This window comes from Elephas maximus, chromosome 19, assembly GCF_024166365.1.
Source record: "Elephas maximus indicus isolate mEleMax1 chromosome 19, mEleMax1 primary haplotype, whole genome shotgun sequence".
NCBI lineage: Eukaryota > Metazoa > Chordata > Mammalia > Proboscidea > Elephantidae > Elephas > Elephas maximus.
The window spans coordinates 14,305,194-14,324,539 of NC_064837.1; the positions used below are offsets into that span (position 1 = coordinate 14,305,194).

Here is a 19,346-nt window from a genome sequence, read left to right on the forward strand (position 1 = left end):
AAGTACAACCAGAATATAACCCAAAAACCCACTGCCGTCAAATCGATTCCAACTCACAGCGACCCTACAGGACAGAGCAAAACTGCCCCCATAGAGTAACCAAGGAGCGCCTGGTGGATTTGAACTGCTCACCTCTTGGTTAGCAGCCATAGCACTTAACCACTACACCACCAGGGCTTCCAACCAGAATATAAGTGCTTAGAAATCTCAGGAACAGAAGCTGAGCTAAGAGCTGTCAAGGTTTATGTTGATGGGGAGAGGCATTCCCACAAATACTTACTTTAAGAGAACCACAAGCCCGAGGAAAATAGATCATACAAGCCTTCATCCCCTCCAGTGCCGAAAGCTCACACTGTGGGAAACACAGAAAAGGAAGAAGTTGAGTGCCCATCGCCTCCACTCCCCACCCCACCCCACTAACCCCTTAAGGTCCCTTCTCCATACAATCACATTTTCTTGGCCCACTCCTTCAATCCCAATTCCCCAAATACTTCCCACTATATTCTTTAATCCAAACAGTGTGTATGAGGGAGGACAAGCACTGTAAGGGGCCAGACTTGTTGGGGGAGGGACTCACCTCTGGTCTGAGGCCCAGCAGGGAAGTAAGAAGGCCAGGAAGGTGGTTCATGGAGATGTCCCGGAAAAGCGTAGGAAGCTGGGCTGCATATCGGAGCAGGTCCTTCAGAATGGCCACGGCCAACTCCATTGTGGGGGCAGGGTCCTGGGACTAAGAGCAACGACAGCCCATGTTCCTAACCTCACTTTTACTGCCGCCAAGAGGAGGAACAGTAGGTTTAACAACATGAGGCTTTTGAGAAACACCGCTGTTAACATCAACACTACCATTATATTCATTATCTGTAGGAATGGAGGGCATTAGAGGTAAAAAAAAAAAATTTTTTTTTTTTTTTTGGAGTACCCAAAAGTAACAAATTTACCTACAGAGAAGACATATGTTTACATTTTAGTATTAATATTAAGGGTATCTGGGCTCCTAGAAATTTGTTTTAGGGGAAAAAAAGTAAAAAAGCGACACCTTAAAGTTCTGACTAACTGGAAGATCTCAAGGGTTTCTTAGTTCTCCCATACTCTATTTCCCTGATGCGAAAGGAGCAACAGCACCTTTCAGACTGAAAACATCTCAGCTTATCCTCAGCCATAATAAACTGCCCATCTCTACATGCATGTGATCCAGCTGGCACAAACTCACCTTAGAACTCACTGAGAAAAAATGATTTGGATTTAGAAGGACCTCCCTGGAAAATTAACATGTATTAACATGCTGAATTAACATTCTGTGCACACCTCCTGCTAGACTAGAGGAGGCAATGTGTCCACAAGACAAATGAGAATGCTTATTAAAAAGTAAGGAGCTACCTGGAGCCATACAGGAGGCTCAAAGACTGCACTTGATTTTCTTTGTTGCTTTCTTGCTACAAAAATAAAATCTGCTCAACAGCCAAAAGAAAAAAAAAATATATATATCTAGATGATAGATAGATAGATTAGATAGATAGATAGATAGATAGATAGATAGATAGATAGATAGATAGATAGATAGATAGATAGATAGATAGATAGATAGATAGATAGATAGATAGATAGATAGATAGATAGATAGATAGATAGATAGATAGATAGATAGATAGATAGATAGATAGATAGATAGATAGATCGATCGATCGATCGATCGATCGATCGATCCCCGAAGTCATCTTAAAAGAGAACAATAGTTTAGGTTAACTAGTAAAAAAAGGTCTGCTTTGAGCATTACACTCTTTTTAAGACCTATCTACACGGGAACAAATTGCCAACAGTAACTGGAAAGATCAGACAGGAACCTTAGGGGGCAGTGAGTTTATGTTAACACGGGAGGAGTGAATCAAAAGGAGGGTGAGACAAGTTGCACAACCCGAAAAATATAATCAGCGTCACTGAATCGTGCATGCAGAAACTGTTGAATTGGTGTATGTTTTGCTGTGTATATTCTCAACACAAAAATAAATAATTTTTTTTAAAAAAGAAAGTAAGAAGCCTGGTAGCACAGTGGTTAAGCACTCAGCTGCTAACTGAAAGGTCCGCAGTTGGAACTCGCCAGCCATTCTGCGAGGGAAAAGATGTGGCAGTCTGACTCCATAAGGATTACAGCCTTGGAATCCCTATGGGGCAATTCTACTCTGTCCTCCAGGGTCACTACGAGTCAGAAGCAACAGGTATTAAGAAAGTAAGAACAGGCGGGCCTACCAACTACAAACAGCCTGCAATTCTACTGCATTTCTCTCTGGTGAACTCTCTCAGCTACTCAAACCTTCTCCTTGAACTTTCAAACCTCAGCTTCTTTGACCACTGTCACCTCTGTGTGACCTTGTCTACAACTTCACAAAGAAAACAGAAACCCAAAGATGGGACCCCTCTTAGCTTCCCACTACAAACCTGAAAACTCAACCTTCATCCTCACACACCCTCTCCCTCCCCCTTCCTGTTACACCAGAAGAGGTGCTCTTCCCCCTACCCAAGATAATCCCTCCACTGCGCTATAGATACCCCATCCCCTCCCATCTTCTCAGAACCACACACTAGCCATTAGCCCTCTCTCTCCTTTGTTTCCAACCAATGCCTCTCAGACGGATTCTTCCTACTGACATCCATACAACGCTCAAGCCTCTCCTATCTTAAAAATCCTTTCCTTGAATCCATACTCCACTTGCCAAATCCCAGTTACTGCCTAATTTCTCTTCCTCACCTCTACAGCCAGGAGCCTTGGTGGTACAGTGGTTAAAGCGATCAACTGCCAACCAAAAGGTTGGCAGTTCGAAACCACCAGCAGCTCCACGGGAGAAAGATGTGGCAGCCTGCTTCCATAGAGATTTACAGCCTTGGAAACCCTATAATGTCACCATGAGTCAGAATTGACTCAATGGCAGTGGGGTTTTTACCTTTACCGCCCAACAGCTAGAAGGGTTGCCTACCTCCCTTATTTCCATTCCCCTCCTCCCATTCACTTCTCTACCCACACCAAACTGGCTGCAGTCCCCCCTGCTCCATCGAAAACACTTTCACTACCCCTGAGTTGCTAAATCTGATCAACAGTTTTCAGTCCTCACCTTGGTCCACCTCACAGGAGCATAAACACAAATGACCTCTCCCTATTCTGTGAAGTACTTGTCTCTTGGATTCCACCCAGTCCCCAATAATGGTTACCTCCTTTCTCTCTGCTGTTCCGTCTCCTTTGTAAATTCATCCTCAACTGCCTGACCATTGTATGTGGAGTGCCTGAAAATTCAGTCCTTGTACTCTCTCATCTCCATCCTCTCATCCTCAAGTTTCGATTAACTCAATGCTGAAGACGTCATCCCTTTTGCATAGCATATTGACTGAAGTTCTCCAACCACTGGGCCCTCAAGACTACACTTACAGACTGCCAGTCACTTCCACTCCCACCCAGATGAGGGGTATGCGTACTAAGGGGGCTTCTCCTGAACGCCCAAGGCCATTCCCATGGTACTGTCACCCATCCCCACTGAACCTGTTGTTTCCAGTGTTCCGAAATCCAGGAGTCATCCTGGACACTTCCTTTCCCCGATCCTAATCCCAATCCACTCTGCCTCCTAAATCTCTCTCAGATCCATCCAATTCTCTCATTTCCACGATCACCACCCTAGCCCAAGCTACCATGATTGTTCTTCCAGGTTATTTTAGTAGCTTCTACATGGTCTTTCTGCTTCCATTCTGGCTACTTTCTAATCCTTTCTCCGTACAGAGCCAGAGTGATATTTCAAATGAAAATCTGATCACGTCACAACCACCACCACCTCTCACCCATTAAAAAAATTCAATGATTTGCCTCTGCTCCCAGAATAAAAACCAGAATTATTAGCATGGCCCACAAGGCCATCCATGGCTTGGCCCCCATCCATCTCCCACTCCAGCCTCATCTCATCAATTCCAGTTTACTGACAATTTTTCAAAAAGGCCAAACTCCTCTTTTCTCAGGGCTTTTCCATCCTTAGAATGCTCCTTCTCCCTTTCTTAACCTAATTAGGTCCTACTGATCAGTTCAGAAGAGCTTTCCCTACACCACTGGCCCTGATCACCACCACCCACACCACCCCTGTCGGGGTCAGGCTCTCTTGTTTTACATTCTCAGAAAATTACATTCTTGTCCTTCACTGCACGCATCTCAGTTTATCATTTCACACTCATCTGTAAAAGTATACAATTACAGTGTTTTCCACTTCAGGACACTAAGCTATGGTGTGTGGGTGCCTGTGTTGTATGGTCCACAAGCAAAAATGGCCTTTATATTTTTAAAGGGTTGGGAAACAAACAAACAATAATATGCAGCAGAGACAATAAGTGGTCTGTGAAGCCTGAAACATTTACTCTCTGGCCTTTTATAGAAAAAATCCGCTGACCCCTACACTAGACTACAAGCACCACGAAAGCTGTGTATATCTCACCTCTATCTCCCCAAAGCCTGGCATACAGCCTGCCACATGTGCTCAGAAAATGGCTGTTGAATAAGAGATGTCATCAGGGGATGTAAAAATAGGGCGAAAATTAAAACGTTAAAAGAGGAACAAAGGAGTAGGCAAAAAAAAAAAAAAAAATCAAACATCTGGAAAAAGTAACTTCAGCGATATCACACGTTAGGAAAGCTAATGAGGATGTGAAACTGTCAGAGGTTAATGTGTCAAAGGTCAGATGAGTCAAACTAACCCAGTAGATAATATCAAAAAGCTTCGACAGATGTTCCTATTTGGAGCTTATTCTCCCCTCCATCAGGAAATTACTTCTAATTATTTTGTCAGCCTGAAAACTGTATGTCCAAGCCCCAAAGAACATACCACACCCAGGATGGGGAATTAAGAGTCGCCACCTGAATCCTTACCTGCAAGACCTGCTGAATGCTCCGGAGCCAAGAGACGCAGTGCTGCTGGAACATCTCTGTGGGGCTCTCCCCTACCAGCAGCGACAGCAGACACAAGCCCTCAAACCTTGGATGAAAAAAGTGAGTGATGGCAACTGGGTTAAGGCCAACTACAGAGACGCCTGTTTCCTGTTCTCTTACTCTCACTGAGCTCCCAGATTCACTCTGCTTTCAAACCCCTGAAATATCTGGAGGACCTGGAGTGAGGTGGGGGCAGCAAGGGACAAATGGATCCGAAGAAATTCCGGGGGGAGGGGATAGGAACTTTGGAGCTGAAAAAAATCGAGCTTCAACTTAAGCAAGTTCACAAAAAGAATGAAACTCCACTCTCTAGAGAACAAAGAATCTCTAGAATCCATGGGGTGATGACAATGGATGGGCAGATACAGAGCCCGCTTCCTAGGGAACATCCCTACCCGAGAAAAAACAGAGTTAAAGACTTACCGAGTTTTGATAGATCCAAGACGTGCATTGCTGAGACCCACCAATGCCCCAAGAGCTGAAAGGTTCTGGAGAGAGAAAACAGAGAAGTGAGTAGGATGCTAAAGACACAAGAGAATTTCTCGAAGTCTTCCCTGCCGCGGTGCCTGTGAGGCCTTTTCTGAGTCACACCTCCTCTAAGGCCGAAAGACCATTCCTCTAGAGGTCCCCAACCTTTGCCCCGTTTTCTGTGGGTAACACACACAGGAGCCTGTCCCAGAGGCTTTCCTCAAGTTACATTTTGCCTGGTCCCTTCCCTCATGCCCCACACAATAAGTCAGTGCTATCTTATCCAGAGGACAGCCCTAACTCATGCGAGGTACCAGACGTCAGAAATGGGTCTGCTTCACCTCTGAATTCCCGGCCAGCACCTAGCACAGCGCAGATACTCATATATGCTTGCTAAATGAACACTGAACTCCTCCGTTATCCTTCTCCCCTCACCCCAAACAAATCCTCCACCTCCGTCTGCTCCTGGGTGCCTCAAAACTGTTAAGAACACCAGCATAGACCTAGTCAACCAGAGTCTTCCTTCCAACCCTCCCCTTCTCTCACATTCTGGGAGCCCCAAAAGATGTTTCCTCACCAGCCCTCCCACAAGTAACCTCTCCAACCCCTGAATGGCTAGACTCTCCACATGACACTTCTATCTCCCTAATGGTACTTACCACCCACCCTTTCAACAAACACACATGCACTGAGCCAGGTGAAGGAATATGGGGCTGAATAAAACAAATAAGGTCCCTGCTCTCATGGAGGAAAATGTTCATTCATTTTTTTCAGTAAATACGAATTTTTGAACATATGTCTTATGTGAGGCATTGTTTTAGGTGCTGGGGACCTTATGGTCTAGTTAGAGGAGACAAAAAATAAACAAATGACCAAGTGAATATATGACACATGGGACAGTGGTAAGTGCTATGGAGAACAACAAAGCAGGAAGGAACGGAGTGCCTAGGGGAAGGGAGAGAATATTTCATGCAGTGTGGCACAAAGGCCTCTCTATAAAGGTGACATAAGAGCAGAGATCTAAAGGGAAGTAAGAGAGCAAGCCATACTGACAGACTCGTGCAAAATGGTGCAGCTACTTTGGAAAACAGTCTGGCAGTTTCTCAAAAGATTAAACATAGATAACATATGACCCAGCAATTCCACTCAATTCCCAAAAGAAATGAAAATATATGTCCTCACAAAAACTACAGTTCACAGCAGCATTATTCACGTTAGTCAAAAAGTAAAAACAACTCAAATGTCCATCAACTGATGAATGGCTGAACGAAACGCTGCCTGTCCATACAATGGAATATATTCAGCAACGAACGAGGGAATGAAGTGCTGACAGATGTACAGCACGGCTGAACCTTAAAAACACTATGCTGAGTGGAAGAAACCAGGCCCATAAGGCTACCTATTGTATAATTCCGCTTATCTAAAATGGCCACAACAGGCAAATCTACGGAGATAAAAAGTAGATTAGTGGTTGCCGAGGACTAGATGGCAGGGGTTGAAGGGAAATGGGGAGTGGCTGCTAAAGGATGCAGGGGTTTCTTCTTAGAACGATGAATATGTTCTAAGATTGACTGTGGTGACAGTTGCAAAAATAGCAAATATACTAAAAACCACTGAATTGTATGCTTCAAATGGGTGAATTGTATGGTATGTAAACTATATCTCAATAACAGTATTTAAAAGAAAAAAGCATACTGATAACCAGAACGAAGGAATGTTCTAGGCGGAGAAAGGAACAAGGGCAAAGGTTGTGAGATGAGAGCATGCTTGGTGTATCTGAGGACCAACAAGGAGGGGAGTTGTGGCTGGAGAAGATCAAGCAAGGGGGAGAAGAGTAATAAAAGATGAAGTCAGAGAGGTGGTGGAGCCAGACCCTGCAGAGCCCTATAGGTGACTGTTGAGTTTTACTGTGCCTAAGATAAAAAGCCATAGGGAAGAGGGGAACTGAGTGCAGGAGTCACATTATCTGACTTACGTTTTTAAAAAAGCGTCAACACCACTGGAGCTGCTCTGTTGAGAAGACAGAAGCAGGTGAGTTAGGAGAAGATACAGAAGAATCAGAGATAACTTCCAAGTTTTTGGCTTGAGCAACACAAAGATGGAGTTGCCATTCACGGAAAAGGGGAATACTTGAAAGGAGCAGGTTTGGGGGTGAGGGTCAGGAGTTCCATTTTAGATTATGTTAAAACTGGGATGACTAATATCAGAATGGAGATGCCAAACAGGCAATGGATAGACAAATCCTGGTTAGAGAGATGGATTTGGGAGCTGTCAGCCATGAGACTGGATCAGTTCATGAAGGGACGGAGTGTAAATAGAGAAGAGAAGCAATGCAAGGACTGGGTTCTTGGGCACACACACCTTTTTGGACCAGAGAGAGGAGGAGGAAGCAGTAAAGGAGACTGAAAAAGAGTGGCCAGTGTGGCAAGAGAGTGATATCCCAGAAGCCAAGTGAAGAAAATTTTCCTAGAAGGAAAGAGTGATCAACTATATCAAATGCTACAGCTAGGTCAAGTATTGAGGACCCAGATTTGATCTTTGGATTAATATCTTGACAGTCACTGGTGACCTTAACAAAAGCTATTTCACCCAAGCGGTTAGGCCGGAAGTCTAAATGGAATGAGTTCAAGAGAGAACAGGACAACCATCAGAGTAATAATTCATTCATGGAAGAATCTTTAATGAATACTAAAACAAGTGGGTGAAAGGTTGGCAAAACACAAGATATTTACATAATCTCAGAATATCTCCCCACAGGACATTTATTCCTTACAAAAGGGAACGCCGTTAACTTTACAGGGAAGAAACCTGTCAGATACCACCAGAACCCACTTGTCTTAGGCTGGGTTCTCTAGAGAAGCAAAACCAGTGAAGCGTACGTATCTATAGAGAGAGACAGATGTATCCCAAGGAAACAGCTCCCGCGGGTACAAAGGCTGACAATCCTAAGATGGGTAGGTAAGCCGTTAGCTCAAGCCACAAGAACCAGAGGTCAGATGACAATGAGTTGAATGCAGAATCCAGAGCGAGAGCCTTGCTAGAATATCATTTATATACTGAAGGCAGGCCACACCCCCAAGGAAGCTCCCTTTCAACTGATGGGCTGCTTTTAGTAGATCTCATCATGGAGTTCACTACATCATCACATAACTACCAAATTACATCAGTACGTAACTGCCACATGACATAAACTGCCAAACCACTGCAAATCATAGCCCAGCCAAGTTAACACACAACCTTAGCCATCAGGTTTACCCCTTATCACCTTGGCACCTGTACACATCTCCTTAAACCATACACAGTCTTGAAATAAAGACAATTATAGTTGCATGTAACAACTAACACACATAAAACTGAAAACACACTAGCCCCGTTTACCTATCTTATAAAAAAACAAAAACATTTGATGCACACACACAAGGAAGAAATAGTAACAATTACACTCCTTGTTTCTGCAACTGATCATTTGGTCACAGCTGGTATTTACAACTACTTTTTTCCACCACCCATTCACCCTCAGTAAGCACCTCAGCTGGTAGTTGTTCTTTACCAGGTGGGGTGACCCAGAACTTCATTCCAGAAGGGTTTGAGACATCAGTAGTCATGTCGGAATTGGGCAGCTAGTTTTCCAATGACTTTAATCACAGGGCATGGCAGTACTAAGAGATGCCCTAAGGGATGTCCTGTATTCCAGAAGTACTCTTCTTTACCTCCATTATGTAACGGTAATCCAATTTCTTCTTGGTAGCCAGGATCAATCACGCCAGCAAGGTAACTCCCTTCTTTGTCTGTTGATCCAGAGGCATGAGGAACCTGAAGTGGCCAGGTGGCATTCTTAACTTCCAGTTCAATGGAATCAGTGATGTGATGGGAGCATTCCTCCTTTGAAACTAAGACCTCTAGAACCATAGAGCATGGGACCACAGAGACAGGAAGCAAAAATGTTGTGAGTGGATAACTAGGGGTAATAATGAGTGATGCCACTCCCATTTCCACCCCTTGATTCCTGGATGATGAATCCTGGCTATGGGAGAAACAGCACCAAATATTGGACTCCAGTTTAGAGCATATACAGCCTCCTGGAGAACACTGCCCCAGCTCTGCAAGGTACTGCCACCTAGCTGGTGCCGTAATTGAGTCTTTAGAAGGCTATGCAATTATTCTATCAAGCCAGCTGCTCCAGGATGATAGGGAGCATGGTAAGACCAGTGAATTCCATGAGTATGGGCCCACTGCCACAGTTCTTTGCTCTGAAGTGAGTCCCCTGATTCGAGGCAATGCTGTGTGGGATACCGTGATGGTGGATAAGGCATTCTCTAAGTCCACAAATGGGAGTTTTGGCAAAAGCATTTCATACAGGGAAGGCAAACCCATATCCAAAGTGTCTATTCCAGTGAAAATAAAATGCTGCCCTTCCCATGATCAAAGTGCTCCAATGTCATCAGCCTGCCACCAGGTTGCTGGCTGATCACCTCAAGGAATGGTGCCATATGAGGCATGCAGGGTTGGACTCTGCTGCTGGCAAGCTGGGCACTCGATAGTAGCTGAAGCCCAGTCAACCTTGGTGAGTGGAAGTCCATGTTGCTGAGCCCACGCATAACCTCCACCGCTGCCACCATGGCCACTTCATTCATGAACCCACTGGGCAATGACGGGAGTGGCTGGGGAAAGAGGGTGACTGGCTTCCGGAGACTGCATCACCCTATCCACTTGACTATTAAAATCTTCCTCTGCTGAGGTCACCCTTTGGTCAACATTCACATGAAATACAAACAGACTCACTTCTATGGCCCATTCAGAGAGGTCTATCCACATACCTCTTCCCCACACCTTTGTCTCCCAACTTCCCAATCATGTTCATTCTAAGTCGCTGATCATCCAGCCAAACCATTGGCCACAGCCCATGAATCAGTATGCAATCACACATCTGGCTTTTTCTCCTTCCAAGCAAAGTGAACAATCAGGTGCACTGCTCGAAGTTCTGCCCATTGGGAGGATTTCCCTTCATCACTGTCCTTTAGCTGCTGTTCACTTTCAAATGGTGCCTGCATATCACGGAGAACCATCTGTAAACCAGGCACGTTTTCTCTTCCTCAGTGATCATAAGGAACTCCCCATGAGGCCATAGGTGCAGACCGGGAGATGGAAGGTAATAAATATGACCGGAGTGGAGACCATGGGCATTTGGGCCACTTCCTCATGCAACTTGCTTGTGTCTTCAGGTCCTGATCCGGCCTGATCTCATACATACCACTTCCATTTAATGATGGAGTGCTGCTGTGCACGCCAACTTTAGGACTCTGTGAGTCACACTACATCCAGTTCATGATGGGCAGCTCAGGTCACACGATGACTTGGTGGCCCACGGTTAAGCATTCAATCTCTACTAAGTCCCAGTAACAAGCCAAATGCTGCTTCTCAAAAGGAGAATAGTTATCTGCAGAGGATGGCAGGGCTTTGATCCAAAATCCTAAGGGTCTGTGCTATGATTCACCAACAGGGGCCTGCCAAAGACTCCAAACAGCATCCCTATCTGCCACTGACACTTCTAGCACACTTGGACCAGCTGGATCATATGGCCCAAGTGGCAGAGCTCCTTGCATGACAGCCTGAACATGTTGCAGAGCCTTTTCTTATTCTGGGTCCCATGCAAAACTAGCACCTTTTCAAGTCACTTGATAAATAGGCTGGAGAAGCAAATCCAAATGAGGGATATGTTACCTCCGAAATCCAAAGAGGCCAACCAGGCATTGTGCCTCCTTTTTAGTTGCAGGAAGGGCCAGGTGTAACAACTTATCCTTCACGTTAGAAGTAATATGTCAACATGCCCCACACCACTGGACTTCTACAAATTTCACTAAGGTGCAAGGCACCTGAATTTCTGTTGGATTAATTTCCCACCCTCTAGCAGCACCCATGTTTTACCAGTAAGTACAGAATAATTGACACTTCTTCCTAAGTCCAATCAGCATAATGTCATCAATGTAGTGGACCAGTATGATGTCTTGTGGAGGAGAAAAGTGATCAAGGTCCCTGCAGACTAAATTACGACATAAGGCTGGAGAGGTGATATACCCCTGCAGTAGGACAGTGAAGGTTTACTTCTCGCCTTGCCAGCAGAAGGCAAAATGTTTCTGGTGTTCCTTCAAATGAGGTATGGAGAAAAAGGCATTAGCCAGATCAATGGTACCAGGATGTATTAATTTGCTGAAGGAATGAAACCACATCTGGAACAGCAGCTGCAAATGGAGTCACCACTGGTTAAGTTTTGATAATCCACTGTCATTCCCCAAGATCCACCTGTTTTTTGCACAAGCCAAATTGACACATTGAATGCGAATGTGGTGGGAATCACCACCCCTAAATCCTTCAAGTTTCTGATGGTAGCAGTAATCTCTGCAATCCGTCTAGGAATGCAGCATAGCTTTTTATTTACTATCTTCCTAGTTAGGGGCAGTTCTAATGGCTTCCGCCTGGCTTTTCCTACCATAATGGCCCCTAACCCCCCAGTCACAAATCCAATGGCATGGTTCTGTCAGTTGCTGAACCTATGTATTCTAATTATGTGTTCTGCAACTGGGGAAATTACTGTAGGCGAGTTTAGGGACCCAGTGGACCCACTGTGAGACAAACCTGAGCTAAGACTCCATTAATAACCTGACCTCCACATGTCCCCACTCTCACTGGTGGGCCACAGTGATGTTTTGGGTCGCATGGAATTAGTGTCAGTTCAGAGCCAGTATCCAGGAATCCCCAAAAAGTCTGATTACTTCTTTTTCCCTAATGAACAGTCACCTTTGTCAAATACTGGAGATTCCTTTGGGCAAGGCTGGGAGAAAGATTAACAGTATAAATTTGGTAGTGTAGTGGTGGCCTTCCTCCATGGGACTCAGTCTCTCCTTCATTCAAGGGGTTTTGAGTCTGCACACTGGCTCAAGTCTGGAAACTGATTGAGGGACCATAACCATTCTGGCCATTCAAGCTAGACTGCTGTTCATGTGATCTAAAGTTCTTCCGCTTGTATTGATCAAGTAAATATTTAGTAGATTTCCCATCTACATCATTCCTAGGGATACCATGACTAAGTGTCCAACATCATAAGTCCATACCAAACTGTTCTGATTACTGCTTTGATTCTACTGTCCATTACGGTAACCACGCCCATCTTGTCTTTGTCACTTGAGTGCCACCACTTGACCTGTACCACCACAGGATCCAATCAGCCCTACTGTGGTTAGGTGTCTTAATTCAGTTACGGCAGTTCCCACTGTCAAATCTGACTTACATAAAATAGCAATTACAGCAGTCTTCAAGGGTGCTGGGGCTCCCTTCACAAATTTGTTCCTCACAGTTGTGGTAAAAGGTATGTCCTCTGGGCACGCCATGTGTGGGTCTGTGGGTCTAACATGATAAATTCAGTCTAACATACCAATTTCCTTAAGCCTTTGGATACTTTCTTCTACAGTATACCAAGGCAGGTCTGGTACTTCAACTTGATTTAGTGTAGGCCACCACAGAATCCATGCTTCAGCGAACCAACCAAATAAACTATTAGATCCTTTCCTAAACTCTCGAGCTGAAACAGTGAATGAACAATCTTTCCTTAGTGGGCCTGTATCAATAAACTGAGACAGATCCAGCTTTACATTCCTTTCATCATTACCCCACATTCTTAATAGCCATTCCCAAGCATATCCTTCAGATTTCTGTTGTACATATTAAAAGCCAAGCAGTTCTTTTGGAGTGTAGAATACCTACTCCTGGGTCACACTTTGTACTTCATCTGTTGGGGCTCACTGGGACTTAAGTCTAGCTACAGGTCTAGAACCAAAAATGAACAGAGGAAGCAGGTCCTGGGAATACTCAGCAATGTCCTATAAGGTATCTACCTTGGTCAATGACTCACACTCTCCTTGGGGAAGACTCAGACAAAGGCTCTTCAGACACTGCTGTGTTACTCTCATCAGATGGGAGTGGAAGGGATAATGGTTTTACTGGGGAGGGTGGCTTAGCAGACAAAGATGGAGTAACCTCTTCAGATGGGCGTGAGAGGGATGGTTCTGTTGGCAGGAGTGATTCAACAGAATTTAGGGGCTCAGTGTCCACAGCTTCCTGATTATCTGCCCATATGCCCCCATCCCAAGTTTCAGGATCCTATTTCTTCCCAATCAATGTCTTCACTTTAAATTCAGACACCATTTGAGGTTGAGAATTCAACTGGCATTGTAATTCTATCATTCTTACAATAAGATTCTGGGTTCGTTTTCAGAAACATCAGCTGTTAGTATAAGAAATAAGGCTTTGAGGGCGGGGCCAAGATGGCAGAATAGCCAGACACTTCCTGTGATCCCTCTTACAGCAAAGACCCGAAAAAACAAGTGAAACGATTATATTTATGACAAGCTAGGACCTCTGAACATCAAAGGCAAAGTCTGAAAATGGACTGAGCAACAGGGGGAGGGAGAGACAGTTCAGAAGCGGAGAGGAGTTGCCGGACCTGAATTGCCAGGGTCCCCCAGGCACCATTCCCAGGAGCAGCTGTGGCAGGCTGATAGTAGCATTTGGCAGCAGTTTCCTCAGGGAGAAGCAACCAGCCACACAGCCTACTCACACCTCCAGAACCAGAGAAGAATGGCACTCTCGACAAAAGCTAAGTACTTCCTTACATTTTAAGGTGCCCCCACCCCCCAACCGATCTTCAGTGGCTGTTTATTTCTGGGCCTGAGATAGGGCCTATTAAGCACCCTGAGCCACCCGCCTGGCCTTGGAGTAGGAATAAATTAACAACTGGGGGAAAAAATAATTTGCCAGCTCTACTAACTGGGGGAGCTCAGGACAGAAGTGGCTCCTGTCCAGGCATATACAGTCTGGGGACTCTGAATACCTTTCCCCCCTGCATGGTCTTGGCTGGGCCTATTTCAGGAGAATAGGCCCTTGCTGGCAGACTGCAACCATTTCAGCTGTGTGGTGAAGAGATGGGTGTTTGATATTTGACACCGCTTTGCCTATTAAACTGGGTCCTCACCTACCCACATCAGGGGCAAAAGGACTGGTGGCTCCACTCAGGTCACCCAGCCACCCACAACAGGGGCTCAAGGATAACTGGTACCTCCCAGTCCTTACAACCAAAAGCACTGGATGCCCAATGTCCATCTGCAGAACCCACCCACCTGTACGCTCTAGGGAACAGGAACATGTTTTCCTCACAGACACTTGAGGGATGGTTCTAAGCTCCCTGCATTGTTCAGAGTATGACCCCCCGCCGCAACCAGATATCGGTGCCTACACCAATCACCCCTGCCCCTCTAAGGCTGTAGGACAGAGCCTGTACCACACACTTGAGCATCAGCTACCTGGACACCTGAGCTGCAGTCATACAAGAAAAGTGAATGGACTCCTAGACTGATATATCTGAAACAGCTCTAACCATCTGGTGACAGGATGTAAGAGCTTCAAAGGCAAAACTAATCAGGCTAGCTCACTCAAGCAATCCATTTGGGCACATCAAAACAAAGCAATAAGCCAGGATACAGTAAGCAAACATAAAATAAACTAATACCAGAACTTATACATGGCTCAGAGACAACAGTCAATATCAAGTCACATAAAGAAACAGACCATGATCGCCTCAAAAAGGTCACAAAACAAAGAATCAAGGGATCTTCTGGATGAAGTGCCTTCCTGGAATTACCGGACGCAGAATTCAAAAGATTAATATACAGAACTCTTCAAGACATCAGCAACGAGATTAGGAAGATCAGGCAATATGCAGAACAAGCCAAGGAACACAGAGATAAAGTAGTTGAAGAAATTAAAAAGGTTATTCAAGAACATAATGAAAAACGTAATAAGACGCAAGAATCCATAGACAGACAGCCATCAGAAATTCAGAAGATTAACAGTAAAATTACAGAATTAGACAACTCAATAGAAGTCAGAGGAACAGAGTTGAACAAGTGGAAGGCAGAATTGGTGAGCTTGAAGATAAAGCACTTAGCACCAATATATTTGAAGGAAATCAGATAAATGAATTTAAAAAAACGAAGAAACCTTAAGAATCACGTGGGACTCTATCAAGAGAAATAACCTACGAATGATTGGAGTACCAGAACAGTTAGGGACAACAGAAAATACAGAAAGAACTGTTGAAGATATGTTGGCAGAAAACTTCCCAGATACAGTGAAAGAACAGAAAATATCTACCCAAGATCCTCATCAAACTCTACATAAGGTAGATATTAAAAGAAAGTCACCAAGACATATTATAATCAAACTTGCCAAAACCAAAGACAAAGAGAGAATTTTAAGAGCAGCTAGGGATAAACAAAAAGCCATCTACAAAGAAGAGTCAATAAGAATAAGCTTGGACTACTCGCAGAAACCACCCAAGCAAGATGACAATGGGATGACTTATATAAAGCACTGAAGGAAAAAAATTGCCAGCCAAGAATCATATATTAAGTAAAACTGTCTCTCAAATATGAAGGTGAAATTAGGGCATTTCCAGATAAAGAGAAGTTCAGGGAATTCGTAAAAACCAAACCAAAGCTACAAGAAATACTAAAGGGCGTTCTATGGTTAGAAGATCAATAATACCAGGTATTGACCCAAGACTAGAACACTGGACAGAGCAATCAGATGTCAACCCAGACAGGAAAATCACAAAAATAAATCAAGATAAAAAAAAAAATGCTCAAAACAGGGAAACAGCGATGTCATTATATAAAAGAAGACAACATTAAAACAATAAAGAGGTACTAAGAAGTGTAGTTATAGATCTTTCATATGGAGAGGAAGACAAAGCAATATGAAGAAATACAGGTTAGATTTAAACTTAGAAAAATAGGGGTAATTATTAAGGTAACCACAAGGGAGACTAACTATCCTACTCATCAAAATAAAATACAAGAAAAAAATAGAGACTCAGCAGAAACAAAATCAGCAACAATGAAAAAGAGGAAAAGACAATAAACTACTCAGCACAAAAAATTAGGTGAGAAAAAGAAACTGTCAACAACACACAAAAACAGATATCAAAATGACAACACTAAACTCATACCTAGCCATAATTACGCTGAATGTAAATGGACTAAATGCACCAGTAAAGAGACAGAGAGTAGCAGAATGGATGAAAAAACCACAACCTATCTATATGCTGCCTACAAGAGACACACCTTAGACGTAGAGACACAAAGACTTTAAGGATGGAAAAAAATATATCAAGCGAACAACAATCAAAAAACAGCAAAAGTGGCAATACTAATTTCCGACAAAATGGACTTTAAAGTTAAATCCACCACAAAGGACAAGAAAGGATACTACATAATGATTAAGGGGACAATATACCATAAGGATTTAACCATATTAAATATGTATGCGCCCAATGGCAGGGCTGCAAGATACATAAAACAAACTCCAACAGCACTGAAAAGTGAGATAGACAGCTCCACAATTATGGTAGGGGACTTCAACATACCACTTTCGGTGAAGGACAGAACATCCAGAAAGAAGGTCAATAAAGACACAAAAGATCTAAATGCTACAATCAACCAACTTGACCTCACAGACATATACAGAACACTCCACCCAACAGCAGCCAAGCATACTTTCTTTTCTACTGCAAATGGAACATTCTCTAAAATAGACCACATATTAGGTCATAAAGCAAGCCTTAGCAGAATCCAAAACATCAAAATATTACAAAGCATCTTCTCTGACCATGAGGCCATATAGGTAGAAATCAATAACAGAAAAAGCAGGGAAAAGAAATCAAACACTTGGAAACGGAACAACACCCTGCTCAAAAATGACTGGGTTATACAAGACATTAAGGATGAAATAAAGAAATTTGTAGAATCCAATAAGAATGAAAACACTTCCTAGCAGAACCTTTGGGACACAGCGAAAGCAGTGCTCAGAGGTCAATTTATATTACTAAATGCACACATCCTAAAAGAAGGGCCAAAATCAAAGAATTACCCCTACAACTTGAACACACAGAGAGCAACAAAAGAAACCCTCAGGCACCAGAAGAAAGCAAATAATAAAAATTAGAGCAGAATTAAATGAAACAGAAAAACAACTGAAAGAGTTAGCAAGACCAAAAGCTGGTTCTTTGAAAAAATTAACAAAATTGATAAACTACTGGCGAAACTGACAAAAGAAAAACAGGAGGGGAAGCAAATAACCCAAATAAGAAATGAGATGGGCCATATCACAACAGACCCAGCTGAAATTGAAAGAATCATATCAGATTACCATGAAAAACTGTACTCTAACAAATTTGAAAACCTAGAAGAAATGGATGAATTCCTAGAAACACACTACCTACCTAAACTAACACAAACAGAGGTAGAACAACTAAATAGACCCATAAAAAAAGAAGAGATTGAAAAGGTAGTCAAAAAACTCCCAACCAAAAAAAAAGTCCTGGCCCAAACAGCTTCACTGCAGAGTTCTACCAAACTTTCAGAGAAGAGTTAACACCACTACTACTAAAGGTATTTCAAAGCATAGAAGATGATGGACTACTACCTAACTCATTCTATGAAGCCACCATATCCCTGATACCAAAACCAGGTAAAGACTCCAAAAGAAGAGAAAATTATAGACCTTTATCCCTCATGAACTTAGATGCAAAAATCCTCAACAAAATTCTAGCCAATAGAATTCAACAACATATCAAAAAATAATTCACCATGACCATGTGGGATTGATACCAGGTATGCAGGGATGGTTCAACATTAGAAAAACAATTAATGTAATTCATCAAACAAAAGACAAGAACCACATGATTTTATTAATTGATGCAGAAAAGTCATTTGACCAAGTTCAACACCCATTCATGATAAAAACTCTCAGCAAAATAGAAACAGAAGGAAAATTCCTCAACACAATAAAGGGCATTTATACAAAGCCAACAGCCAACATCATCCTAAATGGAGTCTGAAAGCATTCCCCTTTAGAATGGGGAACCAGATACGGAAGCCCTTTATCACCACTCTTACTCAATATTGTGCTGGGGTCCTAGCCAGAGCAATTAGACTAGATAAAGAAATAAAGGGCATCCAGATTGGTAAGGAAAAAGTAAAAGTATCTCTATTTGCAGACGACATGATCTTATACACAGAAAACCCTTATCAATCCTCAAGAAAACTACTGAAACTAAGAAGAGTTCATCAGAGTACGAGGATACAAGATAAACAAACAAAAACCAGCTGGATTCCTCTACATCAACAAAAAGAACATTGAAGAGGAAATCACCAAATCAATACCATTTACAGTAGCCCCCAAGAAGATAAAATATTTTGGGATAAATCTTATCTGAGACATAAAAGACCTATCCAAAGAAAACTACAGTTCACCTCTGCAAGAAACCAAAAGAAACCCACATAAGTGGAAAAGCATACCTTGCTCACAGATAGGAAGACTTAACATTATAGAAAAGTCTATCTACCAAAAGCAATATATAGATACTATGCGATTCTGATTGAAATTCCAATTACTTTTTTTTTTTAATAATTTTTATTGAGCTTTAAGTGAAAGTTTACAAATCAAGTCAGTCTGTCACGTATAAGCTTATATACACCTTCCTCCATACTCCCACTTACTCTCCCCCTAATGAGTCAGCCCTTCCGGTCTCTACTTTCGTAACAATTTTGCCAGTTTCTAACCCTCTCTACCCTCCCATCTCCCCTCCAGACAGGAGATGCCAACACAGTCTCAAGTGTCCACCTGATACAAGTAGCTCACTCTTCATCAACATCTCTCTCCAACCCATTGTCCAGTCCCTTCCATGTCTGATGAGTTGTCTTCGGGAATGGTTCCTGTCCTGGGCCAACAGAAGATTTGGGGACCATGACCACTGCGATTCCTCTAGTCTCAGTCAGAACATTAAGCCTGGTCTTTTTATGAGAATTTGGGGTCT

General features: G+C 43.1%; 1 protein-coding gene across 1 annotated transcript in view; it reads right to left on the bottom strand.

The window, feature by feature from the left end:
* The window catches only part of PELP1 (proline, glutamate and leucine rich protein 1), a 48,743-nt gene that overhangs the window by 13,866 nt on the left and 15,531 nt on the right, over positions 1 to 19,346 (bottom strand). The window contains exons 2-5 of the mRNA XM_049859993.1: positions 5,375 to 5,439; positions 4,892 to 4,997; positions 578 to 727; positions 281 to 352 (exon numbers count right to left, since the gene is read on the bottom strand). Of these exons, the coding sequence (XP_049715950.1) occupies positions 281 to 352; positions 578 to 727; positions 4,892 to 4,997; positions 5,375 to 5,439 (393 nt within the window). The remainder of the gene's footprint in view (positions 1 to 280; positions 353 to 577; positions 728 to 4,891; positions 4,998 to 5,374; positions 5,440 to 19,346) is intronic.